This window comes from Miniopterus natalensis, chromosome 21 (genome assembly GCF_054644295.1).
Source record: "Miniopterus natalensis isolate mMinNat1 chromosome 21, mMinNat1.hap1, whole genome shotgun sequence".
NCBI classification, from domain to species: Eukaryota; Metazoa; Chordata; class Mammalia; order Chiroptera; family Miniopteridae; genus Miniopterus; species Miniopterus natalensis.
This window is the reverse complement of record NC_142101.1, coordinates 19,844,794-19,866,001: the sequence shown is the minus strand read 5'-3', so window position 1 is coordinate 19,866,001 and position 21,208 is coordinate 19,844,794. Positions and strand designations below refer to the sequence as shown.

At 60.8% G+C, this 21,208-nt stretch overlaps 2 protein-coding genes across 3 annotated transcripts; both read left to right on the top strand.

Annotated features, from left to right (window-relative positions):
- Positions 1-1,663: 1,663 nt before the first annotated feature.
- PTPN7 (protein tyrosine phosphatase non-receptor type 7) lies at positions 1,664-8,790 on the top strand. Of its 2 annotated transcripts, none has more exons than XM_087828851.1 (9): positions 1,664-1,800; positions 2,268-2,451; positions 2,744-2,825; positions 4,180-4,256; positions 5,614-5,751; positions 6,035-6,145; positions 6,778-6,935; positions 7,892-8,005; positions 8,697-8,790. In XM_087828851.1, the coding sequence occupies exons 1-9, from the start codon at positions 1,679-1,681 to the stop codon at positions 8,788-8,790; spliced, it is 1,080 nt and encodes a 359-aa protein (XP_087684977.1). In that variant the 5' UTR covers positions 1,664-1,678. The 2 variants fall into 2 exon arrangements, with proteins under 2 accessions (XP_087684977.1, XP_016067080.1); XM_016211594.2 differs by having other exon boundaries at positions 2,741-2,825.
- Positions 8,791-11,245: 2,455 nt separating this feature from the next.
- Positions 11,246-19,008, top strand: ARL8A (ARF like GTPase 8A). Its single transcript, XM_087828877.1, has 7 exons — positions 11,246-11,461; positions 15,836-15,916; positions 16,045-16,118; positions 17,106-17,199; positions 17,335-17,402; positions 17,591-17,661; positions 17,980-19,008. The coding sequence occupies exons 1-7, from the start codon at positions 11,339-11,341 to the stop codon at positions 18,027-18,029; spliced, it is 561 nt and encodes a 186-aa protein (XP_087685003.1). The 5' UTR covers positions 11,246-11,338; the 3' UTR covers positions 18,030-19,008.
- The last annotated feature ends 2,200 nt before the right edge of the window (positions 19,009-21,208 follow it).

Genomic DNA, 21,208 nt, shown 5'->3' with positions numbered 1-21,208 from the left:
GCCTGGGCCTCTCTGGCCCACTGAGGAATGGGGTTCCTGCCTCTTCTCCCGCCCACCCCGTGGGTGCCCAGCTCTGCTCCGGGAAGACACAGCCCATGCCTGACCGTGAACTCCCCACCCTGAAAGGGGCCAGTGCGACCAGGGCCAGGGCTCTGAGGCAGGAGCGGAGAGGTGGACATCGGCCTCTGGCCAAAGTCGGCCTGAGCAGCAGCCACCTGGGGGTCAGCTGAGCTCTGCCCAGTGAGCAGGCAGGTTGAACGTGACCAGCCCAGCAGAGAAACAGCCCAGGAGAAGGGTTTGGAGCAGGGGAACTGGGTGGTCAGGAATGTCCGGCTCGCGTCCAGTCCCAGGAGCAGGGCCTTGGTCCCAGGACGCTGCCAGCCTGTCCTTGGAGGGGCACAATGGGAGGCACCCGACCCCTGGTGGCAGCAGGCGGGCAGCGTGCAGCTGGGTGTGCGTGGGTGGCAGCTAGGAGGGGCGGAGGGAGGAAGCTGGCTTCCTGAAGCCTCCTTAGCCTCAAAGACAGACCGACAGACAGACAGACAGCTGGCAAGAGGCAGCCTGCGGGGTACAGCTACTCCGGTAAGTCCAGAATGAGGGGAGGAGGAGTCCTGCGGCCCTGGGGTGGTGGGAGCCCTGGGGAGACAGGCGCACATCTCTGAGGTGGATGCATTGGGTGCCATAGTGCCCGGCTGGGGAATAGGTGCAGATCTAGCTGATGTCGTCCCCAAGGGGGCCAGGCAAGGGGCCCCAGGGGGCCGCTAGGAGAACAAAGCTGGGGAGCCCTTCTTGCTGGGGGAGAGCCCCTCTGTGCCACTCACACCGCACAGGCCACTCTGCCCCCTCGCCTCGGCCCCTGCGGCCTCAGGAACTCTAACAGTCACACACACACGCCACACGCAGCTCGGAAGTTGTGACCCTGGCTCTGGAGGATGGGGACTGTCCCCCAAGAGGAGACGGCACCCATCTCCTGCCCCTCTCCTGCCCCCACTGTCGCCTCACCATGCGCTGTCGCCCAAGGGCTTGGTGAGGCCATTTCCTGTGACGGTTAGAGAGGCAGGAGATGGGGGGATGGGCCGAGGAGGAAGGAACACCCCCAAGTCTACCTCCCTGGACAGGACCCCAGAAGTCAGGATGGACTTGGGAGGGGACTGCCCGCAGTCAGGAGAGGGTCCCACTAGGGGCTGGCGGCCGGCACCCTTGGGTCCCCACTGGCTGCGGAGGCCTCAGGTTTCCTACTCAGAGAAGGCCCGTGGGCTGGGCCTGCAGGTGAAGTGGGGCCTGGGAGCCGTCCCCTCCCTTCCACAGGGACATCCACTTGGATTTCCTCCCTGACCTTTCCTCACCTGGGCCCCCTTGCTGAACTTGGGCCTCGGGCAGCCCCTCCGCCGCTCTGCCCCTTCTGGATTCTTTTCTCCCTTTGCCCACAAGCTCTACTCTCATCTTGCCTGTACTCTAACCCCAGGCTGCCGGCTGCCCTGGGGTCCCCCCGGTGGAGACCCTGGCCCTCCCCATGGTGAAAGTGATACCACTTCTTGGGAAACAGAAGACCCCCTGGTGAAAACAGGAGGCAGGTCCCTCTCCTGCCCGCAGGCTGGAGGTCAGCAGCCCAGGGGCTCCATCTTTCAGGCGAACTCATGGCTGAGTGAGCCTCCCCTGGGTCCAGCACCCACCCAGCATGGTCCAGGCCCGTGGGGGGCGCTCCAGAGCACAGCTGCCTGCCGGGTCTTTGGGGGCAGCCATGACCCAGCCTCCGCCCCGCAAAGCGCCAGCCAAGAAACACGTGCGGCTGCAGGAAAGGTAAGACCCTTCCCGGCCCTGAGTACCTCCCTCTGCCCCTCCAGCCCCGACAGGGGAGTCAAGAGAGCCCTAGGCTGTTAACTGCAGTCTGCAGAGGAAACCCACCCTGCTCGTTTGCGTGTCATTTGCATGCCCTTTACATGTCTGGGACACAGAGTTTCATGTCAACCTTGTCCTTGTTCCAGCTTGGGTGGCGGGGCCCCTGGAGAAGGGCCACCTGGGGTCTGGATGTGGGCCCAGCTCTGGGGGGCAGGTGAGGAGAGGGGCAGGTGGGCGGCTGGAGCGAGCAGCTGGGCCCCGGCTGCCCTGTTCTGTCTGACAAGGGAGAGGAGCCCAGAAGGGGCCCAAGCCTTGAAACTCACTGGGCCCCGGGTCAGGGAAGACGAGAGGCCCCCCCAGGCGTGCTCCTTGACAGTGAGCACAGCCGAGGTCACGGCGCTCACGGGGCACTGGCTGTCTACCTGCAGGCGGGGCTCCAGCGTGGCTCTGGTGCTGGACGTGCGGTCCCTGGGGGCTGTGGAGCCCATCTGCTCGGTGAACACCCCCCGGGAGGTCACCCTGCACTTTCTGCGCACAGCTGGACACCCCCTCAGCCGCTGGGTTCTGCAGCACCAGCCGCCCAGCCCCCAGCAACTGGAAGAGGAGTTCTTGGTAAGAACTTGGGGTCCACCCTGCTCTCCTGAATCAGAGGCAGCCTGCTGGCACCACTCTATTCTGGGCACCGCAGGCAGGCCTCCTCTTTGGGCCTATAGGGAAGAGGGCCCTGGGGCTCTAGGGAGGAGACGGCCCCACACTTCTCCTCTGCCCTCCATCGGCCCAGACCCACATGTAGCTGCTGGGAGGGGCCCAACAGCCAGGGCCCAGCTCCACCAGGAAAAGGGGGGTGGGGAGGACCCTGGGCAGGGGATTTGGCTGTTCATTCGTGTCCTCCCCCTGCCAGAAGATCCCCCCAAACTTTGTCAGCCCCGAAGACCTGGATATCCCTGGCCATGCCTCGAAGGACCGATACAAGACCATCTTGCCAAGTAAGCACTGCGGCGGGGAGCAAGGTGGCGGGAGGCACTGTCCCCGGGGCTGGAGGAGCTCAGAAGGCAGGACGCGTGGCCTCGGCCAGGGGAGAGCCAGCGAGTACACATGGGGCCTCCGCTCTCAGCAGACACCCCAGCACCGCGAGGCTGGGGGAGGGAGAGTCGCAGCCACACCACAATCAACAAGAATCAATCTCCCGCACGTGGGTGCTTCCTGGGGGCCAGGCTCTGCACAAGTCCCTCAGAACAACCCGTGATGTTGGTGCCACGGTTATCATTATCTCTATTTTACAAATGGGGAAACTGAGTCGCAGAGATGCTGCATGCCTCACCCAAGGTCACCCAGCCAGTGGCACCAAACCCCCTTCCTCCTATTCCTCCCACATGGGGTGTTCAGCCAGCAAAGGCCTGCAGGGGAAGAGGCCCCATCGGGACGGCTCCCTGAGAGGGGCTTGGAGAATCTGAGCTGGAGGCAGGGGAATAGTGGCCGGAGGGAGATGGAGGGAAGCGCGGGGCTGTGAGCTTGACAGGCCTGGGACCAGCAGCTGCTACATTTCACAGGCAGCAGGAGGCCTGGGGCCATGAGGCCGTGGAAACGCTCCCTCCCGCCCCCACCCCCTCTGCGCAGCCTTATCGGTCCAACGCACCTTGGCAACACCCAGTCTTGAGGGGTCCGCTCGGGTTCCTGCCCATCCTTGTCTCCCAAGGGTCCAGCCTCTGCCCACATGGCAGTGGGCCAGGGAGCAGTCCTGCTCTTGTTCTGATTGTCACCAGCCCCACAGCCACCAGAGAAGGAAGGTCCCTCTGCCTGAGATTCCTCAGCACCCGAGTACCCTGTGCCCTGAGCCAAGCGGGCACTGGGAGAGCCAGTCTGTCCTCCCTTCCTCATGAGCTGGTCTCTGCCTCCTGCTGGGACTGGGGCTGCGAAAGCCCTTGCCCTTAGAGGAGAGGCCTCACCTATGTGTGATTTTAGGCACCTCATTCAATGATATTTGCCCTCAGCCAAGCTTCCTCCCCAGCAGCACCTCTGACACGACCCTGTTCTCCACCCATATGATCTCAGGAGCACAGTGTCACAGTGACATCCATTAGGTCTCTGCTCTCCACTTTCTTCCTCGCCAGTCCACCCTACACAGCACCCGCCAGCCTCCCCCAATGACGGCTTTGACCATGTCACCCTGCTGCTCAAAAACACGCTGTGGCTCCCTATTGTCCACACAGACAATAATTCACTAGCTACGCACAGGTGTGGTGATAACCACAGGACCTGCCCTCTCTTTCCCCGGCCTGCTGGAGTCTGCATTCGCAGGTCACCTTTTGACCTCTGACATCCGCTGACTTGACTTCCTAGATCCCCAGAGCCGCGTGTGTCTTGGCCGGGCACAGAGCCAAGAGGATGGAGACTACATCAATGCCAACTACATCCGAGTGAGTGGCCAGCAGTGCAGGGGAGGGTGTGTGTGTTTGCGGCCGGCCCCAGGAGCATCTCCCGTGGGGGCTGTAGGTTTCCCCGCTCAGACTCACAGCTGTCCTGCTAGGCTGGCCCAGATACTGAACAGTTCCCAGGACATCCCCCAAAAAACAGAGCAGATGTTAAACAAGCAGAAAAAGGGACCCCAAGTCTCCTGGACCCACCCCATCACGTCATCCCTGCCAACTCTAAATGGGGAAGGAGTTGGCAGGTTGAGCCCAGTCCCCAGCCTCTCAAGGGCTGATGGTGCCTGCAGTCTGCGTGGGAGGTGCCGGCATAAATGGGCCTCTCCCTCCCTCCCTCTCTCTCTCTCTCCCTCCCCTTACCTGCCCGCATGCAGCCCCTCCTCTGTGGAGTTGGTTCACATCAAGCAATAGGAACCGGGAGGTGAGGTCAGCTCCACTCCAGCATCCCACTGCCACGGCCCTAAATACTGCATGTGCAATAGCGCCGTCTAGGGGCCTGAAGGGGTAGGACAGTGGTCAGGTGCAAAGGGGTAAAAAGCTGTTAGGCTGGGACCCTGGGGAACAGGATCCCCCACCTGCCGGCAGAAACCAGGTGAACAGAGGTCTGAATCAGAGAAAAGAGGGCTGGCGAGACTGTGCTTCATCTTGCTATTAAATACATAAAAGTAATATGTAAAGTGAAACAGCCCTTGGAGAAAGCAGGGGAGAGGGAAACAAGCATTTAAAGAGGACCTGATGTGTGCTAGTCTCTTAGTTTGAAGCTAACCTGTACCCTGTTCCTGCACGGTAGAGGTTATGCCAGTTCACAGATGAGAAAGCTGAGGCTCACGGAAGTCGGGTAACTTGCTTATGGTGGCACAGCCAGCCAGCAGCAGGACAGGGATCTGAACCCAGGTGGTCCTCATTCCAGAACCCACGTCCTCTCCACCGTGTGCTTTTGGCGTGTGCATTTGTGCATGTGCATGTGTGTCCACATGTGTGCATGTGTGCGCATACGCGTGTGTCTACATGTGCATATATGCATATGTGTACATGTGCACATTTGTGTCTGTGTCTGCATGTGTGTCTGTGCACCTTGCCCATGTGTGTATGTGTGCACATGTGCATGTGTGTCTGCATGTGCACATGTGTCTGTGAGCACACGTGTGTTTCTATGTGTGCACATGTGTCTCTACGTGTGCACATATGTCTGTGTGCACGTGTCTGAGTGCATGTTTGTATGTGTGCACAGGCGTGTCTACGTGTGCACACTAGGATCAGCCTGATCCTAGGACCCGCAGAGCCTGAGGTTCCCCAGAGCTCGCCTCTCACTGTGCCCATCCCTTCTCCTACGCACCTGCCTCTCCAGGGCTATGACGGGCAGGAGAAGGTCTACATTGCGACCCAGGGCCCGATGCCCAACACTGTGTCGGACTTCTGGGAGATGGTGTGGCAGGAAGAAGTGTCGCTCATTGTCATGCTCACTCAGCTCCGGGAGAGCAAGGAGGTAGGAGGTGGGCCCAGAAAGGGCCGCACCCCCACACCACACACACACCACACCTCAGGGCTGCTCAGAACTCCCCTGGGAGCTGAGGACAACTGTAGGCAGGCCCAGCTTGCCCCTCTCAGAAAAGTGTTGAGATGCACCCCGTGGAGCTGGGGTGAGCATTTCATCTGCAGGGGGGGTAGGGATGGAGGTGGGGAGGGGCCCCATTCCCCTTTCTGCTCCCCTGGCCCTGCCCCGGCTGATAGACCCCTCCTTCTCTGACTCCCAGCTCCTTCCCTCCTAGAAATGTGTCCACTACTGGCCCACAGATGAGGACACGTACGGGCCCTTCCGGATCCGTGTCCAAGAGGAGAGAGAGCTCCCAGAATACACCGTGCGGCAGCTCACCATCCAGGTACAGGCCTGTCCCCGGGGAAGCGGGCCACCCAGCCTCTCCGGGACCTGGGGCCGACCTCCACTGGGAGCCAAGGTTTACGCATCCAATACTTTTTTTGTTTTGTTAATCCTCACATTAGGATATTTTTTTCCATTGCTTTTCAGAGAGAATGGAAGGGGGGGAGAGGCAGAGAGAGAGAAACATCAATTTGAGAGGGACACATGGACTGGTTGCCTCCCACACGTGCCCCGACTGGAGGTGGGGTGCAAATCCACACCAAGGTAGGTGCTTTTGACAGGAATCTAACCCTTTGGTGTTTAGACTGACGCTCCAACCACAGAGCCACGCTTGCCAGGGCCACTGTCCCCATTTTTTCAGTGAAGAAAATGAGCTGAAAGGACTTGCTCAAAGTCATGTGCTAGCAGGAGGCAGAACAGGACTGTCCGTCTCCGGGCCAGTGTGCCTTCCCAGCATTTCCGGAGGGGGCGGGCAGGAGTGTGATGGGCAGGAAAAGAGCTGACCTTACCAGCTCGGGGTCCATGACCGCCCCCCAGGGGTCACTCCAGCCTTGCCCTCCCCTGGCACCGGGAAAGAAGGCTAGCAGTGCCCTCCTCCCTGACCCTGGGTCCCGTGCCTTGTCCCCACGCTAGCACCAGGAGGAGTGCCGGTCAGTGAAGCATGTACTCTTCTCAGCCTGGCCTGACCACCAGACCCCGGAGTCGGCTGGGCCACTGCTGCGCCTGGTGGCCGAAGTGGAGGACAGCCCAGAGACAGCTGCCGGCATGGGGCCCATCGTGGTCCATTGCAGGTACACGGCCCCGCCCTCCACGCAGCCCCACCCAGACTCTGGGCAGAGAAGGTTTTCCAGGACAAAGGATGCCTCTCTAAGCTGGGCTAAAACCTGAACGGTGACAGATGAGGGGACGTGTTGCTGGCAGGTGGAACAGCACTTGCAAAGGCCCAGAGATGAGATACTCAAATGGATGCATCGCTGGGAGTTTAGAGGCTGGGGGTCTGGAGGTCTTATGCGGGGAGAGTGACAAGAGATGATTCTGGAAGGCCAGAGGAAGAGGGGCCCTCATAGGACCGGCTAAGACACTTGGATTTACCATTTAGAAGGAATCCTTTGGCTAAAAAGTAAAAAGTGGACTGGGGTGGAGTGGGGGTCACTCAGGGGACAAGTTTAAAACAAGAACACTATCCAGGAGTGTGTGTCCTAAATAAAGCAGAACACAGAGGGGCTCATGCACCCCCACACACACACACAGGTGGCCCTTGGACATCAGCATGGGAGGTGGCCAGTGGCTCCCACCAAGGGTTCACTCGGGAAGACTTCCTAAGACGGAGGCCCGAGATTTTCAAAATAAAGGGCAAGAGAGAGAACTGAGGAAGGACCTGAGGCAGGAGCAGGGCTGGGCGTCACCCTGTGGAGAGGCTGCTGGGAGGAAGTCATTGTCCGATAAGGAGGTTCGGGGTCAGCCAGGCCAGCGTGGGCACTGTCAGTTGGAAACCACTGTCAAGAGCTCCTCAAACGCCCACAGGACCTGAGGGCGGCCTGCAATAGACTTAGAGTGAGGCCAGTAAGAAATGTAACTGGTCCAGGGCCAGCTATTACCTGCCAAGGCCTCACCGCCCGCCTCACCTGGTGTCCCCAGCCCCCAAATAGTGTGCATTAGCTCCTGCTGCTTCCACTATGGCTCAGGGCCTGGCCCCCAGGTTCCCCGGACACCTGTGACCTCCGGTCCCCTCCCTGGCTACATTCAGTGCAGGGATTGGCCGGACCGGCTGCTTCATCGCCACCCGGATAGGCTGCCAACAGCTGAAGGCCCGAGGGGAAGTGGACATCCTGGGCATCGTGTGCCAACTGCGGCTGGACAGGTGGGTCCGTGGGCATAAGTGGGACCAAGGACACCGAGTGGCCTCTGTGCCTCTCGGGGTCAGAGCGCTCACAGGCACATGACCATCTGGCACTTCCTGCGAGAAAGGAAGGGGCCCCTCTGCTTACAGAGCTGTTTCTTTGGGGAATGACACCCAGGAAGGAATCTCTATCCAGAACTTCAGCCTGGGCACCTAGAATTAACTATGCCACTCCGCACAGAGCTGTCACTATATTTTCCTGGGCCCCATCTCTAGAGAGAAGCAACAGCCACTTCCCCAGAAAGATTCCACAAGGACTGAGCCAACTTGAATGGAAGTGGTTTGGGGACATGAGAACCTACTATACATATGTGTGAGGTTATTGTTTTTACTTTTAAGATTATTGGAAAAGGAAACCTTGGGGCCCAGGAGTATTCCTGGCCCGGCCTCAGGAATCAGGGGCCAGTTCTGCCCCAGCAGCTGCTGAGTCAGAGGAGACCACTGCCAGTGTGCAGAGTCTCCTCCTCGGCACAGACCCCCGCCCACCGCGGGTTCAGCCCTGAGTAAGGGGCAGGGGGCTCCCATGGGAAAGGTCTGAGGGGCAGCCAGGAATAGGAAGCAGAGAGGATGGGTGAACATGAAGGGACTGACAGGCTCCCCGGGGAGTCAGGATCGCCCTAGGGACTCATGGGCTGTGTGCTTCTCCCCACAGGGGGGGCATGATCCAGACCTCGGAGCAGTACCAGTTCCTGCACCACACCCTGGCCCTGTACGCTGCCCAGCTGCCTGGGGAGCCCAGCCCCTGACCCCTGGCACCCTCCCTGGCCTGGGAAGGTGGATCTGGGGAAAGTGGGCCTTGCGACCTGGGGGCCCCCTGGGTGGGCATGGGAAAGGGGTGCCCCCTCAGTGAGCATGTGTGATCACAGGACCCGAATCAGCCAGGACCACGGCCGGACTTCAGGTCTTCACCACTGGCTACTCCTCTGCTTCCTCTAGCGCCCCAAGTGGATACAGGGGGAACCTCCCTTGTCTCCCTGAACGTAAGGATAGGAGCCGAGCTGGCATTCCAGCAGATCTCAGGGAGATGCCCCAGTGCCCTGGGAGCTTCGGCCTCTGCGTATGTGACAGGGACATTCCAAGCTTTGCTGCCATTAAGAAAAAACAATCAGAAACCGCTCCGTCTGCACCGCCTTTCTGGGCTCACAGGACCATCTCCACCTGGGCTCCTCCCAAGATGCCAGAGCCAGGAAAGCCTGGTCCTGACCTTGGCGAAATTCTCAAGGCCCCAGCAGTGACCTGCTTACTCACCCCACATCTGTGAGGGTATCCAGCCTCCCAGACTCCCCCAGAGCCCACGTGTCCAGGCCGGCAGGCCGCAGAGGAACAGGCCAGGCAGTTGAGGTCCCCGGAAGAGGGAAAGTGTGGGGGCCCCTCAGAGGCCGAGAGGGCTGCCCTGTCTCTGTAACTATGGGCCAATCACCCCAGCTGTTCCCGAGGGAGGCCCAGCACCCTAAGTCAAGACCTGCTTTCTGAAGACCACACAGGGCTGAGAGGGAGGTTTCTGCCTCCCTTCATGTTTCTGCCTGGCCTTAGAGGAGCTCTTCCTTCCTCACAGCCCCGGGAAGGGGCTCGCCCACACCTGTCTCCCAGTGAGGCCGGGCTGGGAGCTCTCAGGGCCAGATCCTGCCCGGAGCTCAGATGCAGCCAGGATGGAAACCGTCTTACAAACCTCAGCCCACAGGCTCCCCTCCCTGGGCACGTGGCCCCGGCCATGTTCCAGAGCGTAGAGGAACCAAGTGGGAAAAGGAACCGAGTGGGAAAATAAAGATTATTGGATGGCTGATTCATCCCACCTTTCTACCATCTTCTGGAGCCTCTGGAGCCTCTTTTTAATATGTTTTTATTGATTTCAAAGAGAGGAAGGGAGAGGAAGAGAGAAACATCAATGATGACAGTCATGGATCGTCTGCCTCCTGCGCTCCCACTACTGGGGATCGAGCTCACAGCCCAGGCATGTGTCCCGACTACTGTGACCTCCTGGATCCTAGGTGGACACAACCACTGAACCACGCGTGCCGGGCTGGAGCCTCTTTATAGCAACACAGAGAGAAGGAAACCACAGACCAGGAGCAAGCGGCAGCTGCCCAGGGACCTACACTTTCCTAGCCCTTCTGGGGGGACACAGAGTGAAACAGTCAATTTAGGAAATGGGGTGGGGTGTGCCTTAGGAGCTAGAGAGGGCCTGTGAGGGGCAGAGACTAGGAAGACAATGCTCAGTAACCCAGAACACTCTGCTGGGCCGAGACTGTGATTCCGCCCCTTGGCAACTGGGTGGTCACTTGGGGTCATCTTACGTGGGTGTGGCAGAGGTGGTCACACTGACAGTTTATGTGCCTTTGACTAAAATGGGCTACAGTGAGCACCTGTGACAACCGAGTACTAGGAAGCACCCTGCGTAGACTGGGGATGGCCCTGGAGCCTGGGACTGTCGGGGTCCGGCAGGCCTTGTGGCAGGTCCTCTGAGGTAGGGCCCCCGGGGCAGGCCTCCTGAAGGAAACTTTGGCTTTTACCAAAACAGGCCAACTTTTTCGTTTGCCTCGGATCTTTCTCACTGGACCCAGCCCCTCCCTGCCCCGCATGATTTGTTCTAAGTATCTCGGTGTTATTAGTAAAAAAAAAAAATCAGCATCCATCTCAAACATCTATGTCACTTTGGGCCAGAATCTCCTAAACACGTGGTTCGGTAAATTATGAACAAGATGGGTAGGAAAACACCCCCACGCGGTGTTCCCCACGGCTGGGTACATGCCAGGGGAGAGAACTGGGTGCCCAGAGATGCTCCCAGGCAGGGACTCGGGTAACAAAGCCTCCGGGTCCTCCCTCTCCCAGGGGCCGGGTCTTCGCGTCCTGGGAAGTGGGTGGACCACCCTCTCCACCCTGGACACGTGCTCCTGCTTTCAGGGGACCTCGCCCACCTCCCCCCCCCCCCCCCACTTCGGGAAGGAAGGAGGTGCCGGTCGGGCGCGGCAGCCCGGGAAGTTGACAAATAAAACGAGTCCTCGTTCCCCAGGTGGCCGGGGCGCCGCAGCGGGTCAGGCCCGGCCCGCAGCCCGCGGGCCCCGCGCACCCCGCGCACCCCGCGCCCCCGCCCCGGCCCCGCTCCGGCGGGAGGCGCGCGCGCTCGGGCGCGAGCAGGACGCGGCCCCGGCTCGGCTCCGGGCGCGCGGGGGGCGGCGGCGGAGGAGGCGCCGAGGCCACACCCAGCGGCGAGCGGATCCGGCCGCGAGTCGTCCCGCGCAGCCCCGCGGACCCGGCGCACCCAGGCCGCCCCGGGCGAGCGCGAGCGCCGCGACCATGATCGCTTTGTTCAACAAGCTGCTGGACTGGTTCAAGGCCCTGTTCTGGAAGGAGGAGATGGAGCTCACGCTGGTCGGGCTGCAGTACTCGGGCAAGACCACCTTCGTCAACGTGATCGCGGTACGCGGGGGGCGCGGGCGCGGGCGCGGGGCGCGGGGCGCGGGGCTCGGCCTGTCCCCCCCACCCCCGCCCGCCGCGCCCGGGGGAGCCGGGTCGCCGCGGGGAGGGGCTGCCGGGCGCCTGGGGCCTAGCACGGCCCGTGGGGACCCGGGCGCGCGCGACCCGCTCTGCCCTCCCGGCGCGGATGGCACGGCGGGGGCCGGGGAACCAGGGCCAGGGCTGGTGCCCGGGACCGGCGGCCCGAAGGGTCACGAGGCCGGAGGGATCTCTGCCCGCCGCGCCCGGCCCCCCGCCCCCGCGCCAGGGGGCATGACGGGGCGAAAGTGCCGGGCCTGCGCGCCCCGCGCGCCCAGGGTGGCGGCCCGGGCCCCCCGCGGGCCTTGGGAGGGGGCCGGGGCCAGGCCAGCCCCACCCTGAGGCTTTAACCCCTTGTCGCCGGAAGAGGAAGCCCCCGGCGCTGTTGGGGGGGGAGGGAAGGTGTCGGGGGGGGGGGGGGGGGGGAGTGCAATCAGCTGAGGCCCTGGATGCGGCCCAGGCTCCTCCCCACGGGCCTCTCCCGGGCGCGCGCGGGCACCTGGCGGGGGTCCGGGTGGCGATGGCACCGGGAGGGGAGTTCGGAGGCTCCGCCGGGCTCAGAAGTTGCAGGAGGAGGTGCTGGGGACCTGAGATGACTTAGAGGGGCGCTGCCCACCCTGGGGACCCGGGAGGCGGTGGCCCTGAGGGCTTTCCGTAGTCCAGGCCGAGGTGGGCGGTTGGGAGCCCGAGCGAGGGGCTGGTCAGAAAGGAGTTAAACTCTGTGTTGGATGAAAAGAGGAAGAGGAGCCCGGGGTGTGAGCTGAGGCTGCAGTAATGGCCGCGGCCTGCATTGCCCAGCCTGGCTGCATGGGCTGGGCTGTGGGCTCCGGAGGGCTGGGGCGGGGCTGCCATGTCCGGGGACCTGGTCGCAGCCCCCCAACCTGGGGATCCTGAGAATTGTGCATTGGCCAGAGGCTGGCCGAAAATGCTGATGAGATAGGTCAGCAAAGAAGCGCGGCCTGCCAGCCTGGGGACCCCGTGCCTGACGGGTCCCAGGAGGGAGCGTCTGTCGCCGGAGGCTGAAGGGAGGCACAGTTACCCCGTAGTCACCAGTCCGCACACTGGCTTCCGTTCTCAAACTCTGCCCTGCAGGTGACCTCTGCCCCTTCCTGTGCCTGGGCGGGATCTTCAGGCCCACGCTGGGGTTTTTTGGCACGATGGTTTCTGACCTAACACGGGCCCCTGCGCTCCCGTCTACCCAGGCCGTGGCCCTGGAGTCAGACACCACCGGTTAGGCTTGGCATTGGCCTGGCACAGTGCCTGACCCTGAAGCAGCAGGCCTGGGTGGCTGGGCTTCTAGGCATCGGATCTGGGAGATGTCTCCAGGGTATGGCCAAGAGGAGATATAAGGTGCTGCTGCCCTGGTGGGTGAGCCCAGGTGTCTCCCTCACCTCAGTCCCCAGGAAGTTCTCATGGAGCATTACTGAAGCCGTGCTCCTGGACAGGGTTCCACGGGTACCCCAGTGGCTCGGTTTCCGGGTCAGGAGGGTCCCCTCTGGGTCGCTATGGCAGGTCGGGAGCAGAACCCAAGTCACAGATTCCACTGTCAGGGTCGAGAGAGTCGGATGGACAGGGACAGTCCGCCTCCCCAGGCCATGCGTCCCCCGTTTGATATGAAAATTTGTCCTTCCACGCACACATCCCAAAGTGCACGCAAATGTCCCTTTAAAGGGGCTTCCCAGGAAAACCACCCCGCGGGCTGCAGGGGAGTTCGGCGTCTGGTCACTCCCTCTCTGGTCCCTGTGCTGTTGGCCTGTTTGTCTCAGCTTTTCCTCTGTTTTGTTTTTTCTCACTATGTGAGGCCTGACTGTAAATACAGACTAAATCGATGAGTCTAGCTTCCCAGCCAGCCAATATGAGCTGGAAAAAATTATAGACAATGCGTCTAGGAGCCTAAAACTCATCTATAGAAAACGTGATGCTAGAAAGTAGGGGGTGTTTTGCCTGAAGGAAAGGAGAGGGCTGCTCTCAAATAGTTAAAAGTGTGCCTTGGGGTGCCCAAGGGGACGGCGTAGGAACAGGGTGGGAGTCACAGGGAGACAGATGTCTGACTTGCTATAGGGAACTTTGGGAGAGTGGGAGCCGGCCCAGGGTGGAAGGGCCAGAGAGGGGCTTCAAGGTGCAGACGAGAGGTTGGACCAGCTGACTTTAGGGTCACAGTGGTTCCCCCTTACCTGTGGGGGATACGTGCCCAGACCCTGGTGGATGCCTGAAACCATGGGTGACACCCAACCCTATCTTTACAACGTTTCTTCCTGTACGTACACACCTGCGATAAAGTTTACTTTATAAACCAGGCACAGTAAGAGATGAGCAACAATGACTAATAATAAAACAGAACAATTATAACCATATACTGAAATCAAACTTAGATGAATGCGGTCTCTCGCTCTCAAAATACCTTACTGTCTTGCTGGCACAGTGTGGAAACTCTGGACAAAGGGATGATTCATGACCACGGCGGGACAGAGCGGGATGGCTCGAGATTTCCTCACGCTACTCAGAGCGGCGCGTGATTTAAAACTTACAAATAGTGTATTTCTGGAATTATCCCCCTTAATACTTTTAGACTGTGGTTGACGGCGGGTAACTGCTGACCTTCAGCAAAGAGCTTATGAGAACAGGAGACATGAGCGGGGACGGGATGTCCTCGCCGGGTTCCCAGTTAGCGCCAGTTCATCCCGTTTGCCTGAGATCCCGTCTGCTGGGCTGCGCTTTTTCATTTCACGGGAGCCCATGGCTCCTCTAGTTTCTGGAAAGCAGTGATGGGTCCCTGTGCCTTATCGACCGTTTCCACGCTTTTGTGACCCTTATTGGCCAGTCTTTTAGAAACCAAAGCCCTGCCCCCATTTCATAGAAGGAAACACTGAGGCCCAGAGGTCCGAGTGTCTTGTCCCAGGCCCTGCAGGTAAGTGGTAACTCGGCTCAGCATCTTCACCAGCTGGGGTGGGGATAGAGTGGACCTTGGTCCAGCAGGTGCCTCGCCTCGCCTGGCACCCAACTGGGATTTGGGTGATTATAGGACGTGTGGCTGTCCCCACTCAGCCAGAACAGGAGCAGCTCCTTCAGGGCACCTCTCTTTTCCTCAGTGATTCCTGACCTTTAGGGGCTCTTGGGCCCTTTTGATATGGGATAGAACTTAGAGGCCCTTTCCCCAGAGAAGGACACACGGGGACAAAGGTTGTGCACACATGTCATGCAGTGCCGGGGTCAGGAGTCTCCGAAGCCCATGCAAACAGGCGTCCTGGGCTCCCGGTCCTCACACCCCAGGGCCTGAATGAGTTGGAGGATCCCTACAGATTAGAGGGAATCTGGGTGCTCTCAGTCAGAGGGGAGCCCGGGTGGCAGGCTCACGGGCTCTGAAGATGACACCAGCATCTCCTACACCTCGCTAATGGTCAGAGCCCCACCTCTTTACATGACCTGAGATGAATTATTCCTACCACCTGGGAGAAGAAAGTGGGGTGTAGAGGAACAAGGCTGTCACCTTCAGGGACCTGGGACCGGGTTGAGCCAGCCCCAGCCTCCATCCGGGGAGGGTCCTACATGGAAACATGGAGATGGCCTGGAGGGAGTGTGGTCTGGCCTTGCGTGAGGCCTCAGTCTAGATCCTGTAGACGATTTCGAGGGGAGAAACGAAAATGATTTGAGTTTGAGAATGGGTTCCAGGAAACAGAATTACAGTCAACTTCTAACTGTGCAGCAACATTTGCTAATGTCGTTAGCATGGATGTGGGTCCCCTCCGGAAGGAGGTCTCCATTCAGGGGGACACGGACAGTAAACAGACCCTGCAGGGTGTGGATGGCCCATCCTAGCAAGTGCAGGGCCGGACAGGAGACAAAACCAGTGAGGATCCAGAATTGCATTTGGGGGAGGGAGGTGGCCGGTTCACTTACCCCCCAAAATTTTGGCCTGAATATTTCCTACTTCTCTGAAAACATGTCTGCTTCCCTCGCGACCCCCTGACTGTTCCCCGTGACCTGTTCCCGATCCTTCAGCTGGCCGCTGGACTCCTCCGCTGGAGACAGATCCAGGGGAGGGACTTCTGTGCCAGCAGGGAGACTGGGCAGACGTGAGGAGGCCCACAGGTCTACGTAGAGAGACCTGTGGGCCTCCTCATTTGCAGGAGACCTCCAGGTGTGGGGTGGATGCCTGGGGATGCTCCTGAGCTGGTCCCCATGACCCGCATGACCGGCAGGGGGACGGCGGAGGAGCTCGGACCTGGTCTCTGCCTGTGGGAGGTGCATGCGGGTCCTGTCCATTTTTGCCCCGTGTCCAATCCTGACTTTTCCCTCCAGTCAGGACAGTTCAACGAGGACATGATCCCCACCGTGGGGTTCAACATGCGCAAGATCACCAAGGGGAACGTGACCATCAAGGTGGGCGCGGAGGGAGGGGGACCGGGGAGCGGGGGAGCGCCGGTCAGGGGGTGGGGGGCCTGGGAGGCAGGAGGGTTTGGTTGCCTGCCTGCCTGCCGCTGAGACCACTGCACCCTCTTTTCGCCCAGCTCTGGGACATCGGGGGACAGCCCCGCTTCCGCAGCATGTGGGAGCGCTATTGCCGCGGAGTGAGTGCCATTGTGTAAGTGCGCAGGGGTCGCGACTCCAGCCTCCCCCGGTCGTCCCCCCCACTCCCGGCCTCGCCGCCTGCAGGGCCGGGCACAGAGCTGATTCGCCGTAATCCTGGTTCTCGACCCGCTGCCTCAGCACAGCCTGCCCTGTCTCTGGGTGCTGGCAAAGGCCCTGGGCGCCCACTGCCCATCGGAGAAGCAGAGCGTGCACCTGCCGGATGCACCTGTGTGGCCCGCCTCGCTGTCTCCCTGCGTCCCCCTCAACCCCCGTCACCACCGGCCTGGGTTTTGTGTGGTTTAAATAATATTACCTGTCCTGGCTGGTGCGGCGCAGTGGTTAGAGCATCAGCCCTGCAGGGAAGGGGCGCAGGTTTGATTCTGGGTCAAGGGCACATACCTGGGTTGCAGGCTCGATCCCCAGCCCCCATCAGGGTGCGCGAGGGAGGGAACCAATCCACGCGGCTCTCTCACATCGATGTTTCTCTTCCTCTCTCTTTCCCCTCCCTCCCTTCCACTCTCTCTAAAAATACCAATGGCAAAAAATATCCTTGGGTAAGAATTAAAAAAAGAAAAATTGAATAGTTACCCTGTATGTATATCCCAAACAGAAGTTCAGCTTCCATTGTTTCTAGCCTGACTTTTAAGAGATCTCACTGGGAGAAAACCTCCCGGCCTTGCCTTTGCTTTGTTCCCTCAGCCTTCCCATGGAAAGATCAGAGGGTCACTTGGGGGGGGGGGCTCCCAGCTAATCCTAAAGGGCCCCAGCTCTGCCACTAGAGGGGGCTTTGGAGGACAGGATGCTGAGGCCCCTGGAGTGCCTGCAGGTCTGTCAATCCAGGAAACGTTCCCGGAGCCCCTGCCAGGCCCAGTGGCCCAGAGAGCCAGAGGCCGCCAGGCGGGCACAGAGGTTTTCTGCTCCAGGCCGCAGCTCCTGCCCCTCCGCCTCAGCCTGTGGCGTCATGCTCGGCCCCCCCCCCCCCCCCCCCCGTCTTCCCCAGGTACATGGTGGACGCCGCTGACCAGGAGAAGATTGAGGCCTCCAAGAATGAGCTGCACAACCTGCTGGACAAGCCCCAACTGCAGGGGATCCCGGTCAGCCGCCCGCCCGATGGGGTGGGAGGGCAGGGAGCCCGAGTCACCGGGCGACTGGGGACACGCGGGGTGGGAGGCAGGTAGAAGCCTGGCCACGGCCGCCCTGAACCTGGGCCTAGCCTCTCTTCTCTGCAGGTGTTAGTCCTGGGAAACAAGCGAGACCTCCCAGGAGCTTTGGATGAGAAGGAACTGATTGAGAAAATGTGAGCCTGGTGATTTCTCTGTCCTTCCTCCCTGCTCCCCAAATCCCCAGGCACCTGAGAGCCGGCCGGCGAGCTGCGGCTCTCAGGCCTGGCCTCACGGTGGCAGCAGAGCCCACCTGCCCGGGAGCCTCCCTCCCCAGGGTTCCAGCCCCAGGCCCTGGACAGATTCCTCTCTGGTTCCCTCCCAGGAATCTGTCTGCCATCCAGGACCGGGAGATCTGCTGCTACTCCATCTCCTGCAAAGAAAAAGACAACATTGGTGCGTGGGCTCGGGGGTCGCAAGCCCTTCTAGTTCTAGGCAGTTAGGGGCCGGGGAGGAAGGGAGAGGCCCTTCTGGGTGATTTAGTGCCTTGGCTCCCAGGCTCCCTCCTACTCTGACTCTTAGCACCCAGACGCCCCTGCCCCCTGTCTAGGGCTGTTCCGAGCTGGATGGCTCTGGGCTTTGAGTCCTTAGGGTTGAGCCTGGCTGCAGTTTGGGGAGCCCTGGGCTGATGTCACTCCCCCAGGTGTTTCTGGGCCTCCCCAGGGGTTCTTAGCACGGGAAACCCTGTCACCTTCTCTCTTGTCCCCCACCCAGACATCACCCTACAGTGGCTTATTCAACACTCGAAGTCACGGAGAAGCTGAGACTGCGGCCCTCCCCCTCGGACCAGGGACCCACCATCCAAACCTGAAGCCGAGCTCCCTGCCCGCCTACCCCGCCACCCCCTCTAAGCCCACCCCTCATCACTGGTGTGGGGAGGGGCCCTCTGGGGATCCCAGAGTCCTGTTCTGCTGAGGTTTGAACTCCTGTTTTTATTGTAAAATAAATTGCTCCCTCTGGTCCCCTAACAGTCCCCTCTCCCTTGGTCCCTCACCCGCCCTGCTTCCTCCTCTCTCAACAGCCCTGGCCCCCAGCCCCCGCCCTCCCCTGTCCCTTTTCAACACTCTTCTGTTATTGTCCTGTGTGTACAGTATATATATGTATATATATTTTAATTTTTTAATTTAAGCAAAGACTAAAATCAACCATTCGATGCTGCAGGGGCCAGTCGGGATCTGGGAGGGGCGGCCTGGAGGGGAGGAAGGGTTGCCGTCTGGCCCAGGTCAGGGAAAGTGGAGGCCAACACCTGGGGCAGGTACCAGCCTGGGCACTGGTGACCGTCCCAGGTCCTGTGCATTCCCGCTTCCCAGTCTGGCTATCCCTGCTTGCATGTCACATGCTGATGGAGCCCCCAGAGGCGCCCCTCTCTGCCCCCAGCCTCATGGGGCCCGAGGCACAGCAGCTGCCCAGACCACCAGGCCCAGGGGCAGGAGCCCAGCGCCCACCGGTGCCCATCTCCTGCAGCCCCTGCCCCTCCCAGGCCCCCACCCCCACGGGCACCTCACTTTCTGTTCTCGTTTTGCAGAGTCTGCACAAGGAGAGGCCTCGGCATGGGGGTTGGCTCTCTGGGTTTTGTGTTTGTTTGTTTGTTTAATTTAATGATTTGTAAAGTGATGGTCCCATTCCTTTTTTATACTTTTCAGCTCATACTTAACCTCTGTTTGGAAAATGATTCTTGTAACTGTACATTTTTTTTGCCTCCTAACAACAACATGAATAAATTAGCAATTTTATGCTGGGGGGTGTGGTGCCGCTGATTTTCCATAGACGGCAAACATGGTGGGGGGGACCACCAGCACCCCCCACCCACAGGCACCAGCAGCCTCGGGGAAGGAGGCACTAGCTCCCACGGCTCACAATAGCGTTTTACGGGACACATCCGAACGTGTGCCGGGCGCTGACCCGCCTCCCCTGTCTCCAGTCCGACCCTGTGGGCCCAGCTGGGAGCTTGCAGCTGCCAAGTGGAGCTCAGGGGCTTGTTGAAGGAACCACCTGGGGCATCCTCATGGCAAAGGGACGGGGCCTGTTTCCTTACAGCCAGGCCAGGACCTCATCCGCAGCCCAGGTTGGGCTGGAGCCAGCTAACTGTCCTCAGGGCAGAGCCTGGTGGCCTCTGTCCTCCCAGGAGGGGCTGCACCCTCACTCCTCAGCCCACTTCCAGCTGCCTTCCCTCCCACCCACCCCAGCCTGTGTGCCCCTCCTCGCAGCCCGCGGCTGCCGGCCCTGCTCACCCAAATCCGAGGCCATCTTGACCCAGTTTCACAGGAAGGCCCGCCTCTCCCCTGCTCCGCCTCCCCCGCCTCCCCCTCGCGGTGGAAGCGCGCCGGCCCCTGCAGAACACTGGTCCCCTCACCTGCCCCTGCGGGAAGGCGGAGCTGCCTCCCCTCCAGTTCGGGGCTCTGGCCAGAGCCTGCCCTGTTGGCTCTGAGCTGCACCAGCTGTGCAAGCCCCTCCCGGGCTCCCCCCCCCCCCAGGCGTCTGCTGGTCATCGGAGCTGGCACAGAGGTGGCCTGCCTGGGAGGATGTCCTCACAGCCAGAGGATTTTGGAGAACATCTGGGTAGAATTTGGTAAACAGAGCTCAATGATTTTAGGGTGCCTTCCTAAAAATATGCCCCCCCCCCCGTGAGGAGGTTGAAGCTGGGGTCAGGCTGTCCCCTGCCCTTTCCTAGTGATAGGCGTTGCCCTGGCATGGAGCCTGAGGAGCAGGACTGGGGCTGTTTCGGGGCTGTCCTGAATTTCTCTGCTCCTGTCCTCCAGGAAGGGTGAGGTTTGAGGTAAGACATCCTAGCCCAGGGCCTGCACACAGCAGATGCCTAGCTGAGCCACAGGGAACAGACTGGCATCTGTGTGAATGGTCGCATTTGGGGCATGTCACATGTCACCGTCCCTTTCCACACCCAGGTGAGTGACTAGCCTCCCAGGCCAGGCCGGCTCTAGTTCTGCAGAACCCAAGTCCCGAAGGGAAGGAAGGAGCCAGGGTCCCCCGGGTGCTTCCCCTGTTCCTGTCCCACCGAATGACAAGTCCTAGGGAGGGAGGCATCACCACTACTCAGATGGTAAAGCTGGGCCGAGACTTGCGGTGACTGCGTCCAGCTGACTGAAGTGAGGCGACTGTCACCACCAAGAGCAAGGTCCCCCACCCTCAAGCTGTGGGGTTCCGTGGGTCGCCCCCTCCCACCCAACACCAGGGTCTGAGGGCTTCTCTCCAGAGTCGGCCCAGAGAATATCAGTGCCCAGCTCACATCTACTGCCCACTAGTGTGCCAAGCCTGGGACCCCTGAGCAACAAATGCCACATTGTTCCCCAGTCGGTCCAGGCGGAGAGACAGTGGCTCTTTCCCAAGGTCCAGCTGGCCCACTGGCAGGCAGGGGCGGTGGTGGGAGCAGGGCCTTGGAGCCCCCACCTCCCCCCTCAGCTCTGAGCTGGCCAGCCAGCCACAGAGGCAGAGGGTGTCCTTTGTGGAAGAGGCCCCCAAACAGGATGCTGAGGGGGTCCCCCCCTGCCCGGTCCCCCGCCCTCCATCCCCAGCTCTGTCCAGATCCCAGACTTCACCTCAGGTCACCCTGGCCCCCCTGCTCCGTCACTGGGCATCTAGGACTGGGGGGAGGGGGTGTGGAGGAAACACAGGCCTGCCCTTGGCCCCCTGTCCAACCTGCCCCCCCCCATCTTAAGTCTCTACAGACAAAGCTAGGGCTTCAGTCGCTGTGGCAACAGGCCCGCTGAGGAATGGGTGGGTGTCCTTCCCAGCACAGCGAGTGCGCCAGGCGGCCATCACCTAGCAACGGCCGCCCTCCCTCCTGGCGTCACAGGCCTGGGGGTGGGTGCCAGGGAGCAAGAACAAGACTGTTAAGATCCCGGGAGAGGGGGGGGGAGCCTTGGGTGCAGGGCAGGCTGAGGACAAGGGGTGTGGGAGGGGCAGTCAGAGGAGAAGACGCCTCCCG

Excerpts from the sequence above, each read along its gene's own strand:
- PTPN7 (XM_016211594.2), top strand. The coding sequence starts at position 1,679 with ATGGTCCAGGCCCGTGGGGGGCGCTCCAGAGCACAGCTGCCTGCCGGG. Across the intron at positions 5,752-6,034 it reads AGCTCCGGGAGAGCAAGGAG|AAATGTGTCCACTACTGGCC; the intron begins GTAGGAGGTGGG and ends CTTCCCTCCTAG. Across the intron at positions 8,006-8,696 it reads TGCCAACTGCGGCTGGACAG|GGGGGGCATGATCCAGACCT; the intron begins GTGGGTCCGTGG and ends TTCTCCCCACAG.
- ARL8A (XM_087828877.1), top strand. The coding sequence starts at position 11,339 with ATGATCGCTTTGTTCAACAAGCTGCTGGACTGGTTCAAGGCCCTGTTC. Across the intron at positions 17,200-17,334 it reads CCCAACTGCAGGGGATCCCG|GTGTTAGTCCTGGGAAACAA; the intron begins GTCAGCCGCCCG and ends TCTTCTCTGCAG. Across the intron at positions 17,662-17,979 it reads CAAAGAAAAAGACAACATTG|ACATCACCCTACAGTGGCTT; the intron begins GTGCGTGGGCTC and ends TCCCCCACCCAG.